The sequence below is a fragment of the Solanum lycopersicum genome, chromosome 2, assembly GCF_036512215.1.
Source record: "Solanum lycopersicum chromosome 2, SLM_r2.1".
Classification (NCBI taxonomy): domain Eukaryota; kingdom Viridiplantae; phylum Streptophyta; class Magnoliopsida; order Solanales; family Solanaceae; genus Solanum; species Solanum lycopersicum.
Window position 1 is genome coordinate 53,438,603 of NC_090801.1, and position 17,379 is coordinate 53,455,981.

Consider the following 17,379-nt stretch of genomic DNA (forward strand, 5'->3'; position numbering starts at 1 on the left):
AACTACATAGGAGAGGTAATTTGTACTAGGCAAGCTTGGTGCAACGAGCTCGTCCTAGAAGGCATACCTCTTGCTTTACCTGACAAGGGGTTCCGAATTTGAGACCTCAAATATGAAAGTTCCAGGTCCAAATCACTGATCTACCCCGAAGGATCAAATTTGTAGATATTATTACAATAAATAAAGTTTTTTTCTCTTCCTTTTTTTGAACAATAAAGATAACTTTTGTTTAGCTGACTCGGTGCTATTTGATATTCACGTAAGAGTTCAAAATTTTTTAAATTTACACCGGATAGGGTGTTATTCAAGACGAAGATTTTTCTATCAATTTTTTTTTCACATTCAGAATTCAAATTCAAAATCTATAATTAAGAAAAAAAATAATTTCACCAACTAGACCATATCTTTAACGATAACGATAAAAGATAATTGATACTCTACGGAGTATACATATATATATATATATTTTTTTTAAAAAAATAAAGAAATTAATTACGTTAATAATACCTCGACAGTGTTTGGTGGGGCAGAGAAATGGACGGAGGGTTGTAATAATGATTTTGTTTTTGAAGACAACCAGACGCACCTTTTTTTTTAAATTTAAAATACTATAAATATCAATAAACAAACACTCGCACGCACTCTCAGAAATTACGTCAAATTACCATCTTATCCTTCTTCTTCTTCTTCCTCTCAATTCTCTCTGTTTTTCTTTTTTTTTTCAGAAAAAAATTTCCACAGAAACAAATCCAAAAGAGCTTGGATCCGACCCGTTTGGACCCATTTGCTCTTTCTAGTTTCTTCTCCTTTCTCTCTCTCTGTTTCTTGAAATTTTTTTCATTTTTTTTTCACAGAGAGGGAGACCTACATTCATTTATTATTATTATTGTTAATGGTGTTCTCTTCATTCAAAAAAACAAAAAGGTATGAACTTTTTCATGTATATATATTGATGGTGGGTATCTACCAGAATTTACAACTGATGTCCCATTTTTTGTGTTGCGGGGTATGACTTGTTTGAGATCGAGACGTAGTTGGTGCTTTGTTATTAATTATTTACCTTAAAGTTGGGGGTTGGAATTAATTTTTTTTGAAATTTTGGTAACATATTCATCCCATGTATTTCTTAATTCTTGACCTATTGATTAGTAGCTTGTTGTATTGTGATTTTTTTTTTTTGCTGTTTTCGTTCTTGATATTTTATAGCTGCATTTGAGTTTGAGAGTTTTTTTGAAAAACAATTTTTCTGTATCACGAAATATTAATAAATCATATATTGTTGTTGTTCTCATCATCATTCTTTATATTTTGTCTTTTTCCGCTTTTTAAAGCAATTGCTTTGTTAATTTTTTTTTCTTCTTAATAGTTTCTAACAACTTTGGTGTTGTTATTCTTTTGTTTGTTTGTTTTGTGTTATGATGTTAATGTGGACCTATTTTTTGCTTCATTCTCTCTTATGCCTAATCTGACAATTGTTTTGTCTGATTCAGTCTCTGAAAGTGAATACAAGGTCATCTTCAATTCCATCCTTTTTCATCATTAACAATTTTAATATACAGGACAAGGAAAATATAAAAATAAAAAATGAGAGAAAAAGCAGTTTATTACATTTATATCGAACACCTTTTTAGTTATGTCTCTAAATTATCTACTTTTTCTTATGTGTAGCACATGAAATTATTATAGTTTGTTTCATTAGTTTCTTTGCATTTAGCCATCTTTGTGTTCTTTTTTGCTTTTTTTTTTGGTCAGTAATATTCTTGTATTACATCTGTTTTTTGAGGTTCACTGCTTTTAAAAGCCTGTTAAAAACAGCTTTTGTCTCATTTTTTTGAGTTTTATTCTAAAGCATATATAAGATAAGATTTTGAAAACTGCTAAATCAAGATTCATTTGTAGATATTACTATTAGTTCCAGATGTTAAGTACTTCATTAAGGTAAGCCTTTTGTACTCAGTAATCGCAAATGCAGATAATGTATTGAATCAAATTTCAAACTCATTTACTAGTCATATCTTTGTAGTTGATGTGATTGTGACTTCTTCTTGACGTAGACGTTGTTATGTTTTCTGTATTGTCGTTTTTCCTTTCAATTATTACTTTGATTTGCTTCTTCACTTGAGACGAGGGTCTTTCAAAAACAGTTTCTCTACCTCCATAGGAAAAGGTCTGCATACGCTACACCCTCCCAGACCCTACTTTGTGAGATTTCACTGAATATGTTATTATAAGGAATTGTATATTCAGAGATTTCAAGTTTCTCTTGTTCATGTTCCAGGTATACATAATTTCGTGAGTTCCAATCGAAATTTACATCTTTGCATGGTGTTCATCAGCAATTAGCAGACAGATTTGTGAGCTGAGTAGTAATAATGGGTGGTTGTGTATCAACTCCAGCAACCACAATCAGGGCAAGGAAGAAACACCATCGTCGCCACAGAAAATACCATAGAAAGAATTCAAACTCAGGTATAATAGGAACCAGGAAAAGAAACAGCGATGCGCGGGTGACAGACATTGCTGTTAGTGAGTTTGTTCATACAACTACAACAACTTGCAGAACATCTGAGGTCTCCAACTCCACATTTCATCTTACTCAATTGCAGTGGCAGCATAATCAAATAGATGGCAACGGTAAACTCTTCTCTTTTTTTTTTTCTATTTTGAACCTTATATTATCATATGCCTATGCTCAATGCTCAATGGACTCTTCAAAAGTGTATTTTTGGAGAATTTGACACAGGTTTGACAACTTTTTTGGAGAGTCCGAGCAGCATAGGTTTAAAGAATAAAGATATAATAATCCTGCTACATGTTTTGTATCATGACGCTTTTTATACCTTTTATTGTGGTTATGTTAGTTCTGGTGCCTTTTCTGTTCACAAGAAGGAACAAATATGCATTCTAACATCTTAGCAAACGGAGTTTTGTGTGCTTAGGCTATCGATAATGAATTTTTTTTGAACTGTAAGCTTGAAAAGTTTAAGAGATTTACATTTTTACAGTTGTTTGCCAAGAAGAAGCATGGTTCGACTCGCACAGCATTTTTGAATCCGACTCAGATGATGACTTTAGTAGTGTTCATGGAGGTAATGATCATCAGTTTCTTTGTTGTTGTGCTTACAATTGATGACTTTGTCTATCTATGGATTAAGAAGGCCATCATTCTTGAACAAAGTTATGATATTTTCATTCTATTCCTTCTAGATAGTTTCCCCAACATTTCAAATGGACAAGTAGTTCAGTATGAAACTTCATCATGCTTTATGGATAGCAAACATAAGTACAAAGAATATCATGAGAAATATCTCAAGATAGATGGCTTGAGCAAAGATGGAGTTCAGGATCCAAGTGGAACTGCAGTTGTAACTGCTCAGGAGTATGAACGTCCATCCATGGGGAAGGGTGAAGATTTTGGCACAAAAAAGAAGAAGAACTTGGATCGTGCGTATGCAAGTTTTAAAAATGTTAAAAAGGAGATACTTCAGATGCAGGAGAAAACTCAGGAAACTGTTTTCAAGTCTGTTTTACCGAAGCTGGTAAATACCTTGAGTTTCAATGACAAAATCATAAATGGACAAAACTCAGCTCCACATTCTCAAGTAAAGAAGTCGACTATTATAAGGCTTTCTATGAAGAGGACATCTGTTGATGGGGAAGAAAATGAATTTTGTGAGTACCTCGCCTCATTTCTATACTTCATTTTCAGCATAAATGGAGTCCAATAAGAGAATCACATTTTTATCCTCATTATTTTCGAATCTAACTACTAGCAAAATCTTGCTGAGATCATGATGCACCTTCAAGTTTAGATTTTTCCCGGTCTAGAGATGGAAGGTTGAAAAGCTACGGTGATGATTAGTTAATAATACATTAACATAGTGGTATTCTTGTAGGTTCTTCAAGAAAGTTTCTTCGCCGCCCCAGGGCTGGGCTTTTAATTCCCTGTTGCACAGAAGAAAAGTCTATCGCAGGAAGTTGGTCAAAGATCGAGCCTTCAAACTTTAAGCTCCGTGGTGATAGTTATTTCAAGTACGCTCTCAACCTTCATTTTTTTACCAATCAATTACAGTTGTAGGACTTCTATAATGGATTTTAAACCTGTTTCTTTACAATTTTTCCGTTTAATCTGCAGAGATAAGAGGAAAGCCCCTGCTACAAATGTGTCACCTTATACTCCAATTGGGGTAGACTTATTTGTTTGCCCAAGAAAGATCAATCATATAGCACAACACATTGAGCTTCCTTCTATAAAAGGAGATGGAAGAATACCACCTTTACTAATTATTAACATTCAGGTATTAGAGCAGTCTCTCCCAACTAAACGAAGTAGATTTTATTTGACATAACATTCTATTCTAACCGATATGGTTCTTCTTTGACAGCTGCCAACTTATCCTGCTCCGATGTTCGTTGGTGATGCTGATGGAGAAGGCTTGAGCCTTGTAGTATATTTCAAACTTACTGAAACTTTTGAGGAGGACATCTCTCCCCAGTTTCAGGACACCATCAAGGTACTTATGTCAACTTTATGAAGCAAAATCAACGGATTTTCTACTCCTTTCGTTTTTCATTTTTCCCTTCCTCTTTACTTGTAATTTAAGGAAGGTATTAACGAGGGGAGAGGCAGAAAGTAGAGTATGCTAGTTCTGTGTTCCATTTTGGACAGTGGTTAGCTGAAAGGTTAGGCTAGGGAGGTCGTTAACTTCACCATCTTGCAATTTAAATGATTGACAATTACTTCCTTCATAGCTGGCGATAGAGTCCTTTGCTGATATGGTTATTCTGATCTGCCTTGCTTCCCGATTTATGTTTCCTTTATACGTGCTACTCGTTTAAATGATAGAGATTCATCGAGGATGACATGGAAAAGGTGAAAGGTTTTGCAAAAGAATCAACTGTTCCTTTCAGAGAGAGGTTGAAGATTATGGTTGGGTTGGTTAATCCAGATGAGATTGTTACAAGTTCAACTGAAAGGAAGCTTTTGAATGCTTACAATGACAAGCCTGTGCTTTCCCGCCCTCAACACAATTTTTATCAGGTGGATCTTTGATACCCTGACTTTAGTTTGTTTGTCAGTTTATCAACAGTGTGGTTCTTTTTTAACACCACAAAATTCTCAATGTGCATGGTCTCTGCTTATTATAGGGCCCGAATTACCTAGAAGTTGATCTTGACATTCATCGCTTCAGCTACATAGCAAGAAAGGGGCTCGATGCTTTTAGAGAACGTTTACGACATGGAATACTTGATTTTGGTCTAACAATTCAGGTTTGTCATTTCTTTTCAGAAAACACATACGATGCTAGTAGTTTTGAGGATGGTCGGCTTAATTTCTTCAGGCTTTATTAATGGTGTATGTTCATTGTGTAATCACTAAATTCTACAGGCACAGAAGCCAGAGGAGCTGCCAGAGAAAGTGCTTGGTTGTGTTAGATTGAACAAGATTGATTTTGTTGATCATGGCCAAATACCCACCCTTGTGAGAGTTGAGGAAGATTCTTGTTCAGAATAATACATCTAAAACCTACAGCGACATGTTACATAGGGGAGTAGATGTTAGTGTATCTTGAGCTCTGTATATAGCTCATTTGTTGTTAAGAAAAACAACACCTCACATTTAGTATTATATTTGCACCAATTGTTACTAACTCACTAAGTTATAGTGGACGCTCGTGGTACTCCGAACCAACTGACTTAGCATACTTGATCTGCTTCAACCATTTGCGTTGGATAAGACGCAAGGGGAGTAAACCGCTCGTAACTCAAAAAGTTTTCCATTCCTGAAGTGCTAGCTTGACACTTCTAGTTAGAGGTGAAAGGAATCTCAACTATTCCGCCACACCTTGATGTGATAAAGAATCAAAATGTTTGGTGGAGAAGGATATCTTATTTGTATTTATGAGATTATTTCTGAATTAGAGCATTATGCTTGTAATTTTGATCTTTTAGGTTGTAATGGTTTATATTGGAGAAGCTTTTGAGCTTCCATGTAATGGTAGCACTTGAACCAAATAATAACATTTAATTTGGTATTCCCTTTTTTAGTGGGGAACTTGTAAATTCAGCTTTTTCCTTCGAGTGGAACTACTTGAATCACCAAATGAAACTTATATAATTTCTTTTTAGATATATTCTTATTTAAAAACGGACTAAAAAGAAGAATAAAATCGAAATGAAAGGAGTATTATGGATAGTTAAAACTTTAATACCAAATCAAGAAAGATAGAATGAAATGACAAAAGAAAGAAGGCTAAGGAAACAAGAAGTCATACTGGCAGTCTGTGGCTAGAATCACAACACATCACTCATAAAAGTGCACTAGATTTCTTCAGATTAAACCTTAGCCAATTCTAACTTATAAGAACCAAACAATTTCTTGATAACTTTTGGCCTATCTGCTTATGTGTAAAGCCATATCCATTGGCCCATACTTATAGGAATTTAACTCTGCCAACAGTGAAAAGGTATCCTACTTGTACTGGATTAGCTCAAAAACTTCATGTGGTCTACATGTAACCACATTCTCCATATATAACACAATGAATTCTCTCTTCATACATCAATACCTTTTTGCTATATCCACTTATCCAATATATACACACTGATCAATTTCTTTTTATAGCAAGAATCTCTCTAAATCTGCAATTGCAGTATTATTTGGCTAATTAAGGCAAGACATTCTTAATTCAATATGGAAGCTTGCTTTGTCACTTCAAAGCCCCTCTCAGAGAAACTCTTCCCTTTGTTAGGATCAAGAGTTTCTTATTCTACAAGGAGGAGGTCATTTGTTAGTCAATTTCATCAGCCCAAAAAAGTTGGTAATCCTTTTTCAGTGACATGTAAGTGCCCTATTTCTTGTTTCCTTACTTTTGTTTCTCAAAGGTATTTTCGTCGGAGGCTCCTATGAGTCGGTCCAGTAGTGATCAGGATCAAATCTCAATTACTTCCTAAGTTAGTTGCACCGAATCTTCACTTTTGATGCCGCATCGTGTCAGATTTTCCAAAATATGCTACTTTTGGAGAATCCAACACACATCCATTGACATTTTTAAGAGTGTGAGGAACTATTAATCTCATGATCACTAATGTAAAAGCGGAGTGAGGATTTTCATTAAGCGTATCAAAATATAAACCACACACCCGAAAAGCTAAAGTGTTTCAACATCTAATATAGTTAGTGTAGTTTCCTATCAAGGAGTTTCAATCGAACCCCTCGGTCCTATCTATCTCCGCCAATGGTATCTATCAACACGATTCAAAGTACGAGAGTCAAACCATCTAATTTTCATTAAGAACTTGATCCTAAAATGTTCAAGTTCTTAAAATAATAGAACTTACGTATTTAAGTAAAAGAACTACTAATCACAAATCCATAATTATTACGAATTTAAATGCTTATATATGAAACATTTTGAATCACATAAATTTTGGCACATACTGTAAAATGAAACAGATTTTCAGGTAATTTTCAAATTAAGCTATAAAAGATGATCAGATAAACATATATTAAGAAAATTTTGATACTTGTAGGTTGCCAGGCAAGTTCACCATTGCCATCACCTTCACCTCAAGATGAAGAAAGGCCTTTCACTGAAACAGACTGGCGATCATTTCGAGCACGCTTAGTCGCCGGCGAACGAGCTTCCCGGTCAGAAGATCGCTCCTCCGTCGTCAATCCCGACACCGTCGACGATCTTCCTCCGCCTCCGGCCGTCACAATCGGCACGAAATGGGCCCACACCATTCACGAACCGGAAAAAGGTTGTATACTCATCGCTACCGAAAAGCTGGATGGCGTTCACATATTTGAACGGACTGTAGTTCTGTTGTTGTCAATGGGCCCAATAGGCCCAATGGGCTTAATTTTAAACAGGCCTTCACTCATGTCCATTAAGGAAATGAAACCGTCGGTACTTGACATGTCGGGGACATTTGCTAATAGGCCATTGTTTTTTGGTGGGCCTTTAGAAGATGGGCTTTTCTTAGTAAGCCCAAATGAAGATGGGCTTGGAAAAAGTGGTGTTTTTGATGAAGTAATGAGAGGTTTGTACTATGGTACAAAAGAAAGTGTGGGATGTGCTTCTGAAATGGTGAAAAGGGATGTTGTTGGGGTTGATAATTTTAGGTTTTTTGATGGGTATTGTGCATGGGAAAAAGATCAATTGAAGGATGAGATTAGAGCTGGTTATTGGACTGTAGCTGCTTGTAGCCCAAGTGTAATTGGGCTTTCTGATGTGGGAAGTGTTGGGCTTTGGGATGAAGTTCTTGGGCTTATGACTCCAAAGAAAGTTTGGTGATGTGAATTTTTGAGTTTAGATTTGTGTTGTTGAAAGTAGAAGGCCCAAATTATTGTAAATTATTATGCATTGTTTTTTTTAACCAATTAAAAAGATAATGATATTATTGTCTAAGTTGCACGGACTCTTCAATTTTGATGCTATACCTGCTTCTAATCGTATAATTCATGTATTAGCTATGCATATCTTAGTATTATATAGAATGTATAGATTGATTGAAAAAAATATATGGACTCTTCAATTTTGATGTTATACATGCTTCTAATCCTTTAATTCATGTATTATCTATACAAATTTTAGTATCTGATAATGCACCCTTAATTAATGAGCCCTTATAAGGGGGTTACTTGAAACACGAATTAAATTATTTTGAGATTATAATTTCTGAACATCAGGAAGATAAGATGGTACAAATACCATTTACCAAACGTAATATATATTTTATTCCAAATTTAATCTAGGGACTAAACGAGCCCTAACAACTTGACTAACCTTAGTACTAATCACTATTATTGAAGTAATTAACTCTATAAGCTAACTATAATCCCAATACATGGAAATTACCATATTAAGTAACAAAATCTCATATCCATGCCTAGTGTTATAGTACTCTTCACAAGAATGAGTCAAAGCATCACATCTTATTATTAATAGTACTAACATTAATTTTTTAAATAACAATTGGTTATATTTTTTTACTATATTTGAAATAATATTCATATTTGGAGGTGTTGCTATTTTAAAAGTGTGCTAAAAAACAAACTATATGTTGTTTTTCAAGACAGAAATACAACTTTTAAAATTAAATTTTGATTTTCACTGTCAAATGTTAAAACATGATTTATTGCAGAAGAGATAACTTAATTGCAGTGAAAAAGAAAATTAACAAACCACATCCCCAGTTTATGCTAAAAACATGGAACATATAATCAGAGGTCTGTGAATGAAGAACTTTGATAAAAAAAAATAATAATAATCTGAGCTTGTCTATAATTACTCTTGATCATACAAAAAAGTACCAATATGTATAACCTACACAGTTCATTAACAAGGGACTTAAAATTTTCTATAATCTACTGTCTAAAATGACAAGATATTGAGAAAACAACAAGGGCGATGGCGATCAAACTGACTAGGTAAAAAAATAATGAAATGAAGCCAAAAGAATCATCTCAACCTCTAATGGAGCCAAATGTATAGCCAAAAGTGAGCGCCACATCCTAGCTTTTCTTCTCGTTATGTCCCGATTTTGTATCACTGATGGTAACAGTGAGAGCCAAATGTATACTACATCCATCTAAAGTGCAGATATAATGTGTACTTTTGTCACATCAACAAGCTAGGCAACGAATTTTTATTTTACAAATGGGAAGAACGAATCTCATATCCATGCTAGTATCACAGGTACTCTTCATAGAAGTGAGTCAAAGTAGCACACATCCCATACCTGAATATATATCCCAGCCAATTCTGTCAAGTATCAGAATCTCCTTCTCGATTCGATTTTAAGTTCCCTAGCAAATATTCAGCAAAGCCTATGCCATTTGAATTTCTATCCTGCGTATTGTCCTTGCAGCATAACACGTACACTACTCCAATATGTGACAGTTCTTAATGAAATCATTGGTGCTGTTAACATACTTGGTCCAAAAAGGCCGGAGATGCTCAAATCCTATTTCAAGCCAAGGCTTCGATTGACCATTGTAATGAATGACAGCAGCCTTCTTCACATTCTCAACATTGGTATTATTCTGATAGCCCAAGCCAAGCATGTGCCACGACGGGTCAATAGGATGAACATGACCTTTGAATGCAATCAAAGCAGGAGGGAGTGTTCCAAGTTTCCACATTGTTAAGTTAGACTTCAGATTCTACAATGATCAAAAAGCTTCAGAATGCCAACCAAAAGCTTATTTCCGTTCACCATATTGAGAAAACACTGAAGACTCGATTGCATGATTTCAAGTTGAATTGCAATTATAAGTAGATAAAATTATTCAAATGTTTTCAGAACTGAAATAATAGATAAATCCTTGAGTGGCATAATACAACACAATTTAGTCGCACAACATCTAATCTACACCAATCCCATTGGGAAATAATAGGTAAAGCAAAGATTCCATGCCACGGTAATACCTTGTTTATAGAAGAAAGGACCCAAAAGTAGACAATACAGACCTCTAGAACCTTCAAATTTCTTAATCACAATATCTGTAAAGTGTCAAACAGAAAACCAAGATCACAAAGCTTATCTCATATAACAAGTAAAAATGCCGATCTAGGACATACTTGTGTCTCCTAGATGAACATGCCACTCGAAAGAAGTTAAATGAGCCACAAAAGAAGACAAGTAATATGAAGACATAAGCAGGAATACAGGAAGAACTGTGGCTTTTATAAGATTTTTAAAAAAAAGTATCTCCAGCTCCAGACAAAAAATAAAGATCTCGTGGAATTTAGAAAATTCATATATTTAAAGATTAGGTTAAGAAATCATGAAGATGTGATTACCTCTTTAAGCCACGAATGATAACTATCTCTTATACTTGTCTTTCTCCATGCACGCAAGTCAAATATATTCATCCCATAAGCCCATGCACACTCATCGGGGTTCAAATTCTTTGCAATGAGAGGATGAGAAAAATTGAAGTAATTTCTGAATCGCTTAGACATCACCCACCTATCTTCACCTTTACAGGTCTCAACAGCTCCATTCACCTTACCATTCAGATCAATGTCCCACAAGGGGGATAGGTCACGCTGAATTACAATATCATCGTCTAAGAAAACCACTTTATCAAGGTTCGGAAAAAGCTGCAAAATACAACACAAAAAATCACAAACATGTACCGGCAAGAGAGCATACATATCTATCTATACAGTGCGGAATAAGAATTATCATTGTCTCTAGATTTATCCTGGAATTGTATTCCTGAGAGGTTATGATTAAAAATTTAAAACTAGTGGTATTCATTTATCACTTTTTCCTTTCCATTTGTTTTCCTTTTGTTTTGATATGGTATAAAACACCCTCCCCTCCGTACCCCTATGCAGGAGCTCAACAGCGGTCCTTCCCACTTCTGCACCGTTAGCAACTTGAATAACCACCCTTGTCCTTACTAGGTTATCCATCTCTTATCAAGACTTTTTGACCTGACGATTTCATCCTTCCAAATTATAAGTTAGAGCAACAGAAGACAATTTATGATATATGACGAAGTGTTACCTCTGGTAAATATACGCGAATATGATTTAGCAAGGATATGTATTTTGGACTTCTAGCCTGCAATTTTGAGGCAAAAGAGCGTGGAGTAATATCACTGAGATTGGCACCTGCAATATGATTTCCATGGTAGTATTTCCGAATCCCATAATGGCTCTCAACTGCTTCGAGTACGGGAACATTTTCTCTTGTCAGCCAATCAAACTGATGAATACCTTTAACTTCCACAATAGCAGGAGAGACAGGATTCAGAGCAAACCATGAATGCATGCCTGCATATGTTTTCTTATCAGTGATGACATGGAAAACAATCTTTTCAGGTTTTAGAGCTGACTGCACGCCAGAACTGACGACAACTGCTGCAGCTAGGATGTTATCAGTTGACAGTACAAAATGGTGCAATGAGTTGTCAGAAAGCAAAGGGAGTAGTTCTGGTGAAGGCAACTGCTTGCGTGCATGAGCATTGGTCGAGTATTCATCAGTCAAACGCAGTGAAAGACAGTGAATGCCTTTTGGAACTGCACTTGCTGCAAAATGTTTATTCGTTAACTCAGCAAATTTTGATTCCCTGATCTCCCTTTCAGATCTCTCCATCTGCAAAATAATGAATTCATTATATGAAAAGAAGAGTGTAAAGGAAAGTTTAATAAGGCTATATATAGATCATCTGAACATATAAATAGAATCTGAATGCATGCATAGGCATTAAGAGAACCACAGCTATGGGGTAGATAATGTTGCTCGGGCTCTTCACTTTAAATGACGTACCCGTGTTGACACGACGTGGGTGTGGGATCTGCACTGGGTGTGGTCAACCAATTTTGGATACTTTTAGCGAAATCAACGAAGAAACACGGGACAGATACAATGATTTACGCAATCAAAACTAAAACTAAAGTAAAATTGAAGAAAAATGGAATAGCTTTTATATAGAAAAATGTCTGTTACAAATTTTCCTTTTATCTTGTTCTGTGGTTCTCCTCTTGATCAATATTTGCCCCTTGGAATACCTTGTAAGTTTTCCACATAGTGTCTCAGAATTTACACATATAACTCGATTTTTAGATACTCGAATTATTTTAGCCGAATCCCCACACCCATATCCGTACCCCCTAATCTTAAAATTTAGATCATGAAGGATCCGTACCTTTATTAGACACCCACACCCAAGGCCAAGCAACTTAGACTGAACTTTTTTCTTGGGTTTTGGATAACTTACGTTATGTCAAACAAATAACTGCAGCACCTAATTCATTGCATAGCAAAGATCAGAATGAACCGTGCAACAAAATCTACTACAGTAGTTAACATTCAGAGAAGAAGAAGAAGTATTGGTATCCTAGAACAAAACAGACTATATATGAAGGGAAGAAGGGTTCTTTGCTATTAATGAACCAATCTCATGCATTTCATTCCATTATTCATACTTTCTGTATTTGTCCCTGCCCAAAACAAAAGGCAAGAGAAACAATAAAGAAAATGAAAATGCAGAATTAATGCACCTAGAAATAAATGGTACACAAATAAAGAGAGAGATTAATTATATGCACATACCATTCCCTTCAACATCAAAGCAAATTCTTTTGTGCTGTGCTTGTTGCTTTTTACTTCAGAAACCAGTTGACTATACGACTCTGGGAGCTTCAAGCCAGCAGGCACTTCCTCAGAGTTCACTTGATTGAGGATCTTAACAAAATCCTTAACAAGCTTCTGCTGAAACAAAAAATGTAAAGGCTTGGGCTAAGGAAAGTATTCCACTTAAACTTGTCCAAAAGAAAAACAAAACAACGAAAGGTATTCAGCTCAAAGCCTCAAACGCTCAACAAGATTTGAAACTAGGACATGAAACCAGCAACAAAAATGTAGATGGAAGTTAGTTTTACCCCTGAACCATCAGATCGCCCAAGGAGCTTTGGTCCCAATCGTCTGCCTAAACAATCTGAAGATCAATGTGAAGGAAATGAGGTTATGGTTTCTCAGGACAACATAAAGAAAATGAAAACTAGCACCCTTTCTGGAACTAAATTAAGAGAGAAGCAGCAAGGACCAGCATCATAACTAGATTTAACAACAAGGCCAAATTTAAACAGCATGTGTAGACACACTGGTATTTTAAGGCTGGGGTCCAAAAACCAAAACAGTCTGTCCAGCAAAAAAGCTTCTTATATCATTTCTTTGGAACAGAGAAACAACATTCCGAAATATCCCAAAACAATTGAATAATGTGATATGAAATTGTGAACTGAAGAAACTTGTGATTCAAAATAGCACAAAAACCTAGATAACAAACCACAATTACTGACGGTGTATACATAGGAGAATTTGTCGCACATGCAAGAAGCAAATCTGGAATCGCACTTACCATATACCATTCGAACAAAACACATGAAACAGCACTAAGCCCCCCACGCCCACCCAAATGCACACAGATACTCGGTACTTCAACTCATATCACATTCTCCCTCTTTTCCTTTCTAAGGGATATTTGTCATCAAACTGAAATACTCCAATAGTGTAATGATAGAAATAATCAACACTGCTTTAGTAAATCGGACAACACTCAACAAACTAAGAAATAAAGCAACTCCTACCACATTACCAGTGAGAGGGAAATGATTTAATCCCTATTAACTGTGACAAAATCCAGGCAACCTAAAAATCAATTGATTAGTCCACTATATGTTCCTTTTTTTTTTATCAGTCTAACCACTCAACTATACATCAAGGCTCAAGTCCAAGCTAATTCATCAAGGAAAAGAATCCTCTATATATTGTATTATATTTGTGCTCCATAATCAAATCTTTTCGAGTAATTTCTTTTCGGAATCCCACACTTATTCCTACTTAAACTTAATGTAAGTGCAACTAAACCGTAATCCCAACTAATTGGTATCACCCATATGGATCATTTGCTTTCATAGTTACATTATGTTTTAGTTTTAGCTACTTTTGCATTGGTTACTAGAGATTATAGCTTTTCTCAGACAACTACCGTTCATGTAATTTAGGTCTATCTTGTCCCTTTTGGTACATACCCTCTATCACCATAGTGTTGCTTGACTGGTGCATTTACAAGTCTACACATAAAAAACTACCTAATAATGATGAAACACGAAAGTTTCCACCTCAAGCAACAACTTTTGTGAAGCAGAACATGATCTAATTAACATTACAATAAAGGAAAACAAAACAGAAAAAAAATATTAAAGATCTATCTAACAATGCAATAAAGGTAAATGGAGGGAAAACGATTAAGTACCAAATGAGGAGCATTTGTTGACACCTTCAAGGGTAACAAGAGCAGTGAGAATGAAGATAAATGGCAACAAGAAAGCGAGGAAGAGTATTGTGTGAAAGAGTTTTCGGTAAGAGAATTGGCGAGATGCGACCTTGATCTTCATCAAATCACCTAGCCCTCCATTGCTATTTGATATTGTTATACTTCTCATGCTAGGTGAGAAGTGCAGCTGCATCTTCCTCCCTTCTCCACCCCAACTAATTTATCTACTCCAATCACCACCCCTATCCCCCAATTCACCAAAACTCCAAACAAAGCTAAACAAAAAGCTACCTTAAATAAGGGACGGCACCCACTATCTCTCCCTTTATTCTACGCAGTGGGGCAATCTTAAAACAATCAAGAAATGATCTTTTTCACCACCATATCCACCACAATACAAATTTGAAGACTCTTAACCTCTTTTCCAATTCAACCGTCCAAATTCGCTCATTTCACCATCAGATCCACCAAAACAGAAATTTTGAGGATCTTACCGTTAACGGTCCCTTTCGAGACCAATGTACTGGATTCTCTCACCTCCTCCTAAAAACCCAAACCGAGCTATAGCTTCTATAATAAACGGAAACGTCTACAACCTTCTATTACCAATTTCTTCATAAACACACACACATCTGTGTGCAAAAAAAAATCTCTGTATGAAACGAATGAATTAAATCAACCCCAAAAAACGAAAATTTGAATCTGATGAATAAATCCGAACAGAATCGGAGGTGGGAATTTGGTTCTTGAGCTGAAATGAGCTAAAAAAAAAAATTGAGATGAGAAGAATGGAATACAGAAAGAGAAAAAAAGGGGAAGATGGGATGTAATGGCCTATTTTTGTGTTATTCTGTGTTTTTTTTTCTTCTAATTTTAATGGATAATTCTTTCTCTATTTTAGGGGAAAAATATATTGTTTTAATATAACAAAATTTTCAATCTATTTATTATTGTAAGAAACTTATATGACATAACCAAAAATAAATAAAATAAACATGTGGGAACTTGGAAGAGAGAGAGTTATTTTGAAAATCTTAAAATTATGATAGAGATGTTCAAGGAGAAAAATTAATTAGTATTTTAAAATAAAAAATTAATGTTATAGGTAAATTATTTAAAAAATATTATTAATTTTTTAAGTAATAGATAAAAAAAATTATTTTGAAATAATAGACAAATACAAGTCAATCCAAAAAATTGACTAATTAAATTTTCTTCAACTCTTTTTTTTCCCCAATGTAAAAAGAAGACAATAATTGATTTCGCTAATTAATGTATTTTTAGATAGTGTATAATACAGTTTAAAATGAAACTATGAGAAGTGAAAGTTTTTTACTTAATATTTCCTCAATTTCATTTTTATGTGGCTTCTTTTTTTTTTTAATAAAAATGTTTTTTTATTATAGTTAGAAATAATTTAATTTTAAATTTTTTTATTTTTATTCTTAATGAAATGTTTATAACCACACGAATGTGTAAGAATTATTTTAGACCATAAATTTAAAAAAAAAATAAAAATCTGAACACATTCTATGTCAAGTCAAACGACGCAAGATAAAATGGGAGGAGTGAGTATAATATATAAAAGGAAAAAAAATATTTAATTCGACAAATATTCCACCATATTTATTTTTTTCTCCTTTCGTTTGAAATTATTACATATTATCCCACTAATTAGTAATTTCGTACCATATTTAAAATCAGATAGACTTAGCTACATACATTTTTACTATCACATACACAAAAACATGGAGATAGGTGAGCGGGAGAAAGAGAAACAAACATGATAGGAAGGAGGCGAGCGAAAGAAGGAGAGAAACAAACGAGATAGGAGGGAGGCGAACGAGAGAGGGAAATGGCGAGTATGACATAAAAAGTTGAGCGAGAGAGTCGTGTGGATCAACTTGGATACAATGTATATAAAATAAATTTTACCTAATTTGTATTTCAACGTATTTGGACGTGTTAAACACGTGTATCAAAAGTCTTTAATATGATAAAATATATAATATTACGAACTAGCGTGAATTTAAATAATTAACTTATAAACTAGTGGAGTTTCTATAATAGACGAGAAGATTTAATCAATGTAAGCAAAAATGATAACTTTTATAATTTTGATTAGTTGATATACCACAGTAAGTTTTAATTGTATTATTAATGTTAATGTTAATATATACTTTGGTATGTCATTAAAAACTTCATCTATAAACAACCTAAATTATAAACAGTATTTTTACTAACTAGGTCGGATATTATAATCATTTTGCTAATTATTTCATACAATTAAGATCTTGTAACACATTCTTTTTTTATTTTTTAATAGCTACAATTACCTATTAAAAAGATTTTGCAGGATTAAAATAAGAGTTAAATGTATGTATAAATAAGATAAGTATGTAATGCACTGATGACTCAATTTTACTAAAATCAAATGAAATATGGTTCAAAAGATTTTAGAAGAAAAAATCAACAAAAATAAAAATGAAGTTTTTCTGCTAAACAAACTCTAATTAAGATTAATTTAATCAGAATTTGACTTTGATATTTTATTTTTTATGATTCTTGTTAGTGTT

General features: G+C 34.2%; 3 protein-coding genes across 8 annotated transcripts; 2 read left to right on the forward strand and 1 right to left on the reverse strand.

Annotated features, from left to right (window-relative positions):
* The first annotated feature begins 596 nt into the window (after window positions 1-596).
* LOC101247394 (uncharacterized) lies at window positions 597-6,063 on the forward strand. Of its 3 annotated transcripts, none has more exons than XM_004233330.5 (10): window positions 597-924; window positions 2,279-2,634; window positions 3,006-3,089; window positions 3,208-3,672; window positions 3,897-4,032; window positions 4,136-4,298; window positions 4,386-4,514; window positions 4,847-5,041; window positions 5,149-5,271; window positions 5,390-6,063. In XM_004233330.5, exons 2-10 carry the CDS (start codon window positions 2,373-2,375, stop codon window positions 5,513-5,515), a joined length of 1,683 nt encoding a protein of 560 aa, XP_004233378.2. In that variant the 5' UTR covers window positions 597-924; window positions 2,279-2,372; the 3' UTR covers window positions 5,516-6,063. The 3 variants fall into 3 exon arrangements, with proteins under 3 accessions (XP_004233378.2, XP_069149554.1, XP_069149555.1); XM_069293453.1 differs by lacking the exon at window positions 597-924 and adding an exon at window positions 1,604-2,167; XM_069293454.1 differs by lacking the exon at window positions 597-924 and adding an exon at window positions 1,846-1,938.
* Window positions 6,064-6,391: 328 nt separating this feature from the next.
* On the forward strand, window positions 6,392-8,414 carry LOC101247689 (uncharacterized). The gene is made up of 2 exons (XM_004233331.5): window positions 6,392-6,842; window positions 7,534-8,414. The coding sequence occupies exons 1-2, from the start codon at window positions 6,695-6,697 to the stop codon at window positions 8,298-8,300; spliced, it is 915 nt and encodes a 304-aa protein (XP_004233379.2). The 5' UTR covers window positions 6,392-6,694; the 3' UTR covers window positions 8,301-8,414.
* An 822-nt stretch (window positions 8,415-9,236) lies between these two features.
* Window positions 9,237-15,740, reverse strand: LOC101247095 (probable galacturonosyltransferase 13). Of its 4 annotated transcripts, none has more exons than XR_011214675.1 (7): window positions 14,783-15,696; window positions 13,407-13,462; window positions 13,078-13,233; window positions 11,527-12,117; window positions 10,812-11,114; window positions 10,437-10,511; window positions 9,237-10,171 (listed from the first exon to the last, which is right to left on the reverse strand). XR_011214675.1 is itself a non-coding variant. In XM_010318813.4 (6 exons), the coding sequence occupies exons 1-6, from the start codon at window positions 14,994-14,996 to the stop codon at window positions 9,890-9,892; spliced, it is 1,602 nt and encodes a 533-aa protein (XP_010317115.1). In that variant the 5' UTR covers window positions 14,997-15,740; the 3' UTR covers window positions 9,237-9,889. The 4 variants fall into 4 exon arrangements, 2 of the variants coding, with proteins under 2 accessions (XP_010317115.1, XP_004233377.1); XR_740178.4 differs by having other exon boundaries at window positions 13,078-13,236; window positions 14,783-15,694; XM_010318813.4 differs by lacking the exon at window positions 10,437-10,511 and having other exon boundaries at window positions 14,783-15,740.
* Between the last annotated feature and the right edge of the window lie 1,639 nt (window positions 15,741-17,379).

Bases quoted from the DNA above. Each gene is read 5' to 3' on its own strand.
- LOC101247095 (XM_004233329.5), bottom strand. From the start codon at position 14,996: ATGCAGCTGCACTTCTCACCTAGCATGAGAAGTATAACAATATCAAAT. The intron at 11,115-11,526 runs GTAACACTTCGT...TGTATTTTGCAG, and splicing joins TTCGCGTATATTTACCAGAG to CTTTTTCCGAACCTTGATAA. The intron at 10,172-10,811 runs GTAATCACATCT...TGATCATTGTAG, and splicing joins ATCATTCGTGGCTTAAAGAG to AATCTGAAGTCTAACTTAAC.
- LOC101247689 (XM_004233331.5), top strand. From the start codon at position 6,695: ATGGAAGCTTGCTTTGTCACTTCAAAGCCCCTCTCAGAGAAACTCTTC. The intron at 6,843-7,533 runs GTAAGTGCCCTA...TGATACTTGTAG, and splicing joins TAATCCTTTTTCAGTGACAT to GTTGCCAGGCAAGTTCACCA.
- LOC101247394 (XM_004233330.5), top strand. From the start codon at position 2,373: ATGGGTGGTTGTGTATCAACTCCAGCAACCACAATCAGGGCAAGGAAG. The intron at 2,635-3,005 runs GTAAACTCTTCT...ACATTTTTACAG, and splicing joins TAATCAAATAGATGGCAACG to TTGTTTGCCAAGAAGAAGCA. The intron at 3,090-3,207 runs GTAATGATCATC...TATTCCTTCTAG, and splicing joins CTTTAGTAGTGTTCATGGAG to ATAGTTTCCCCAACATTTCA.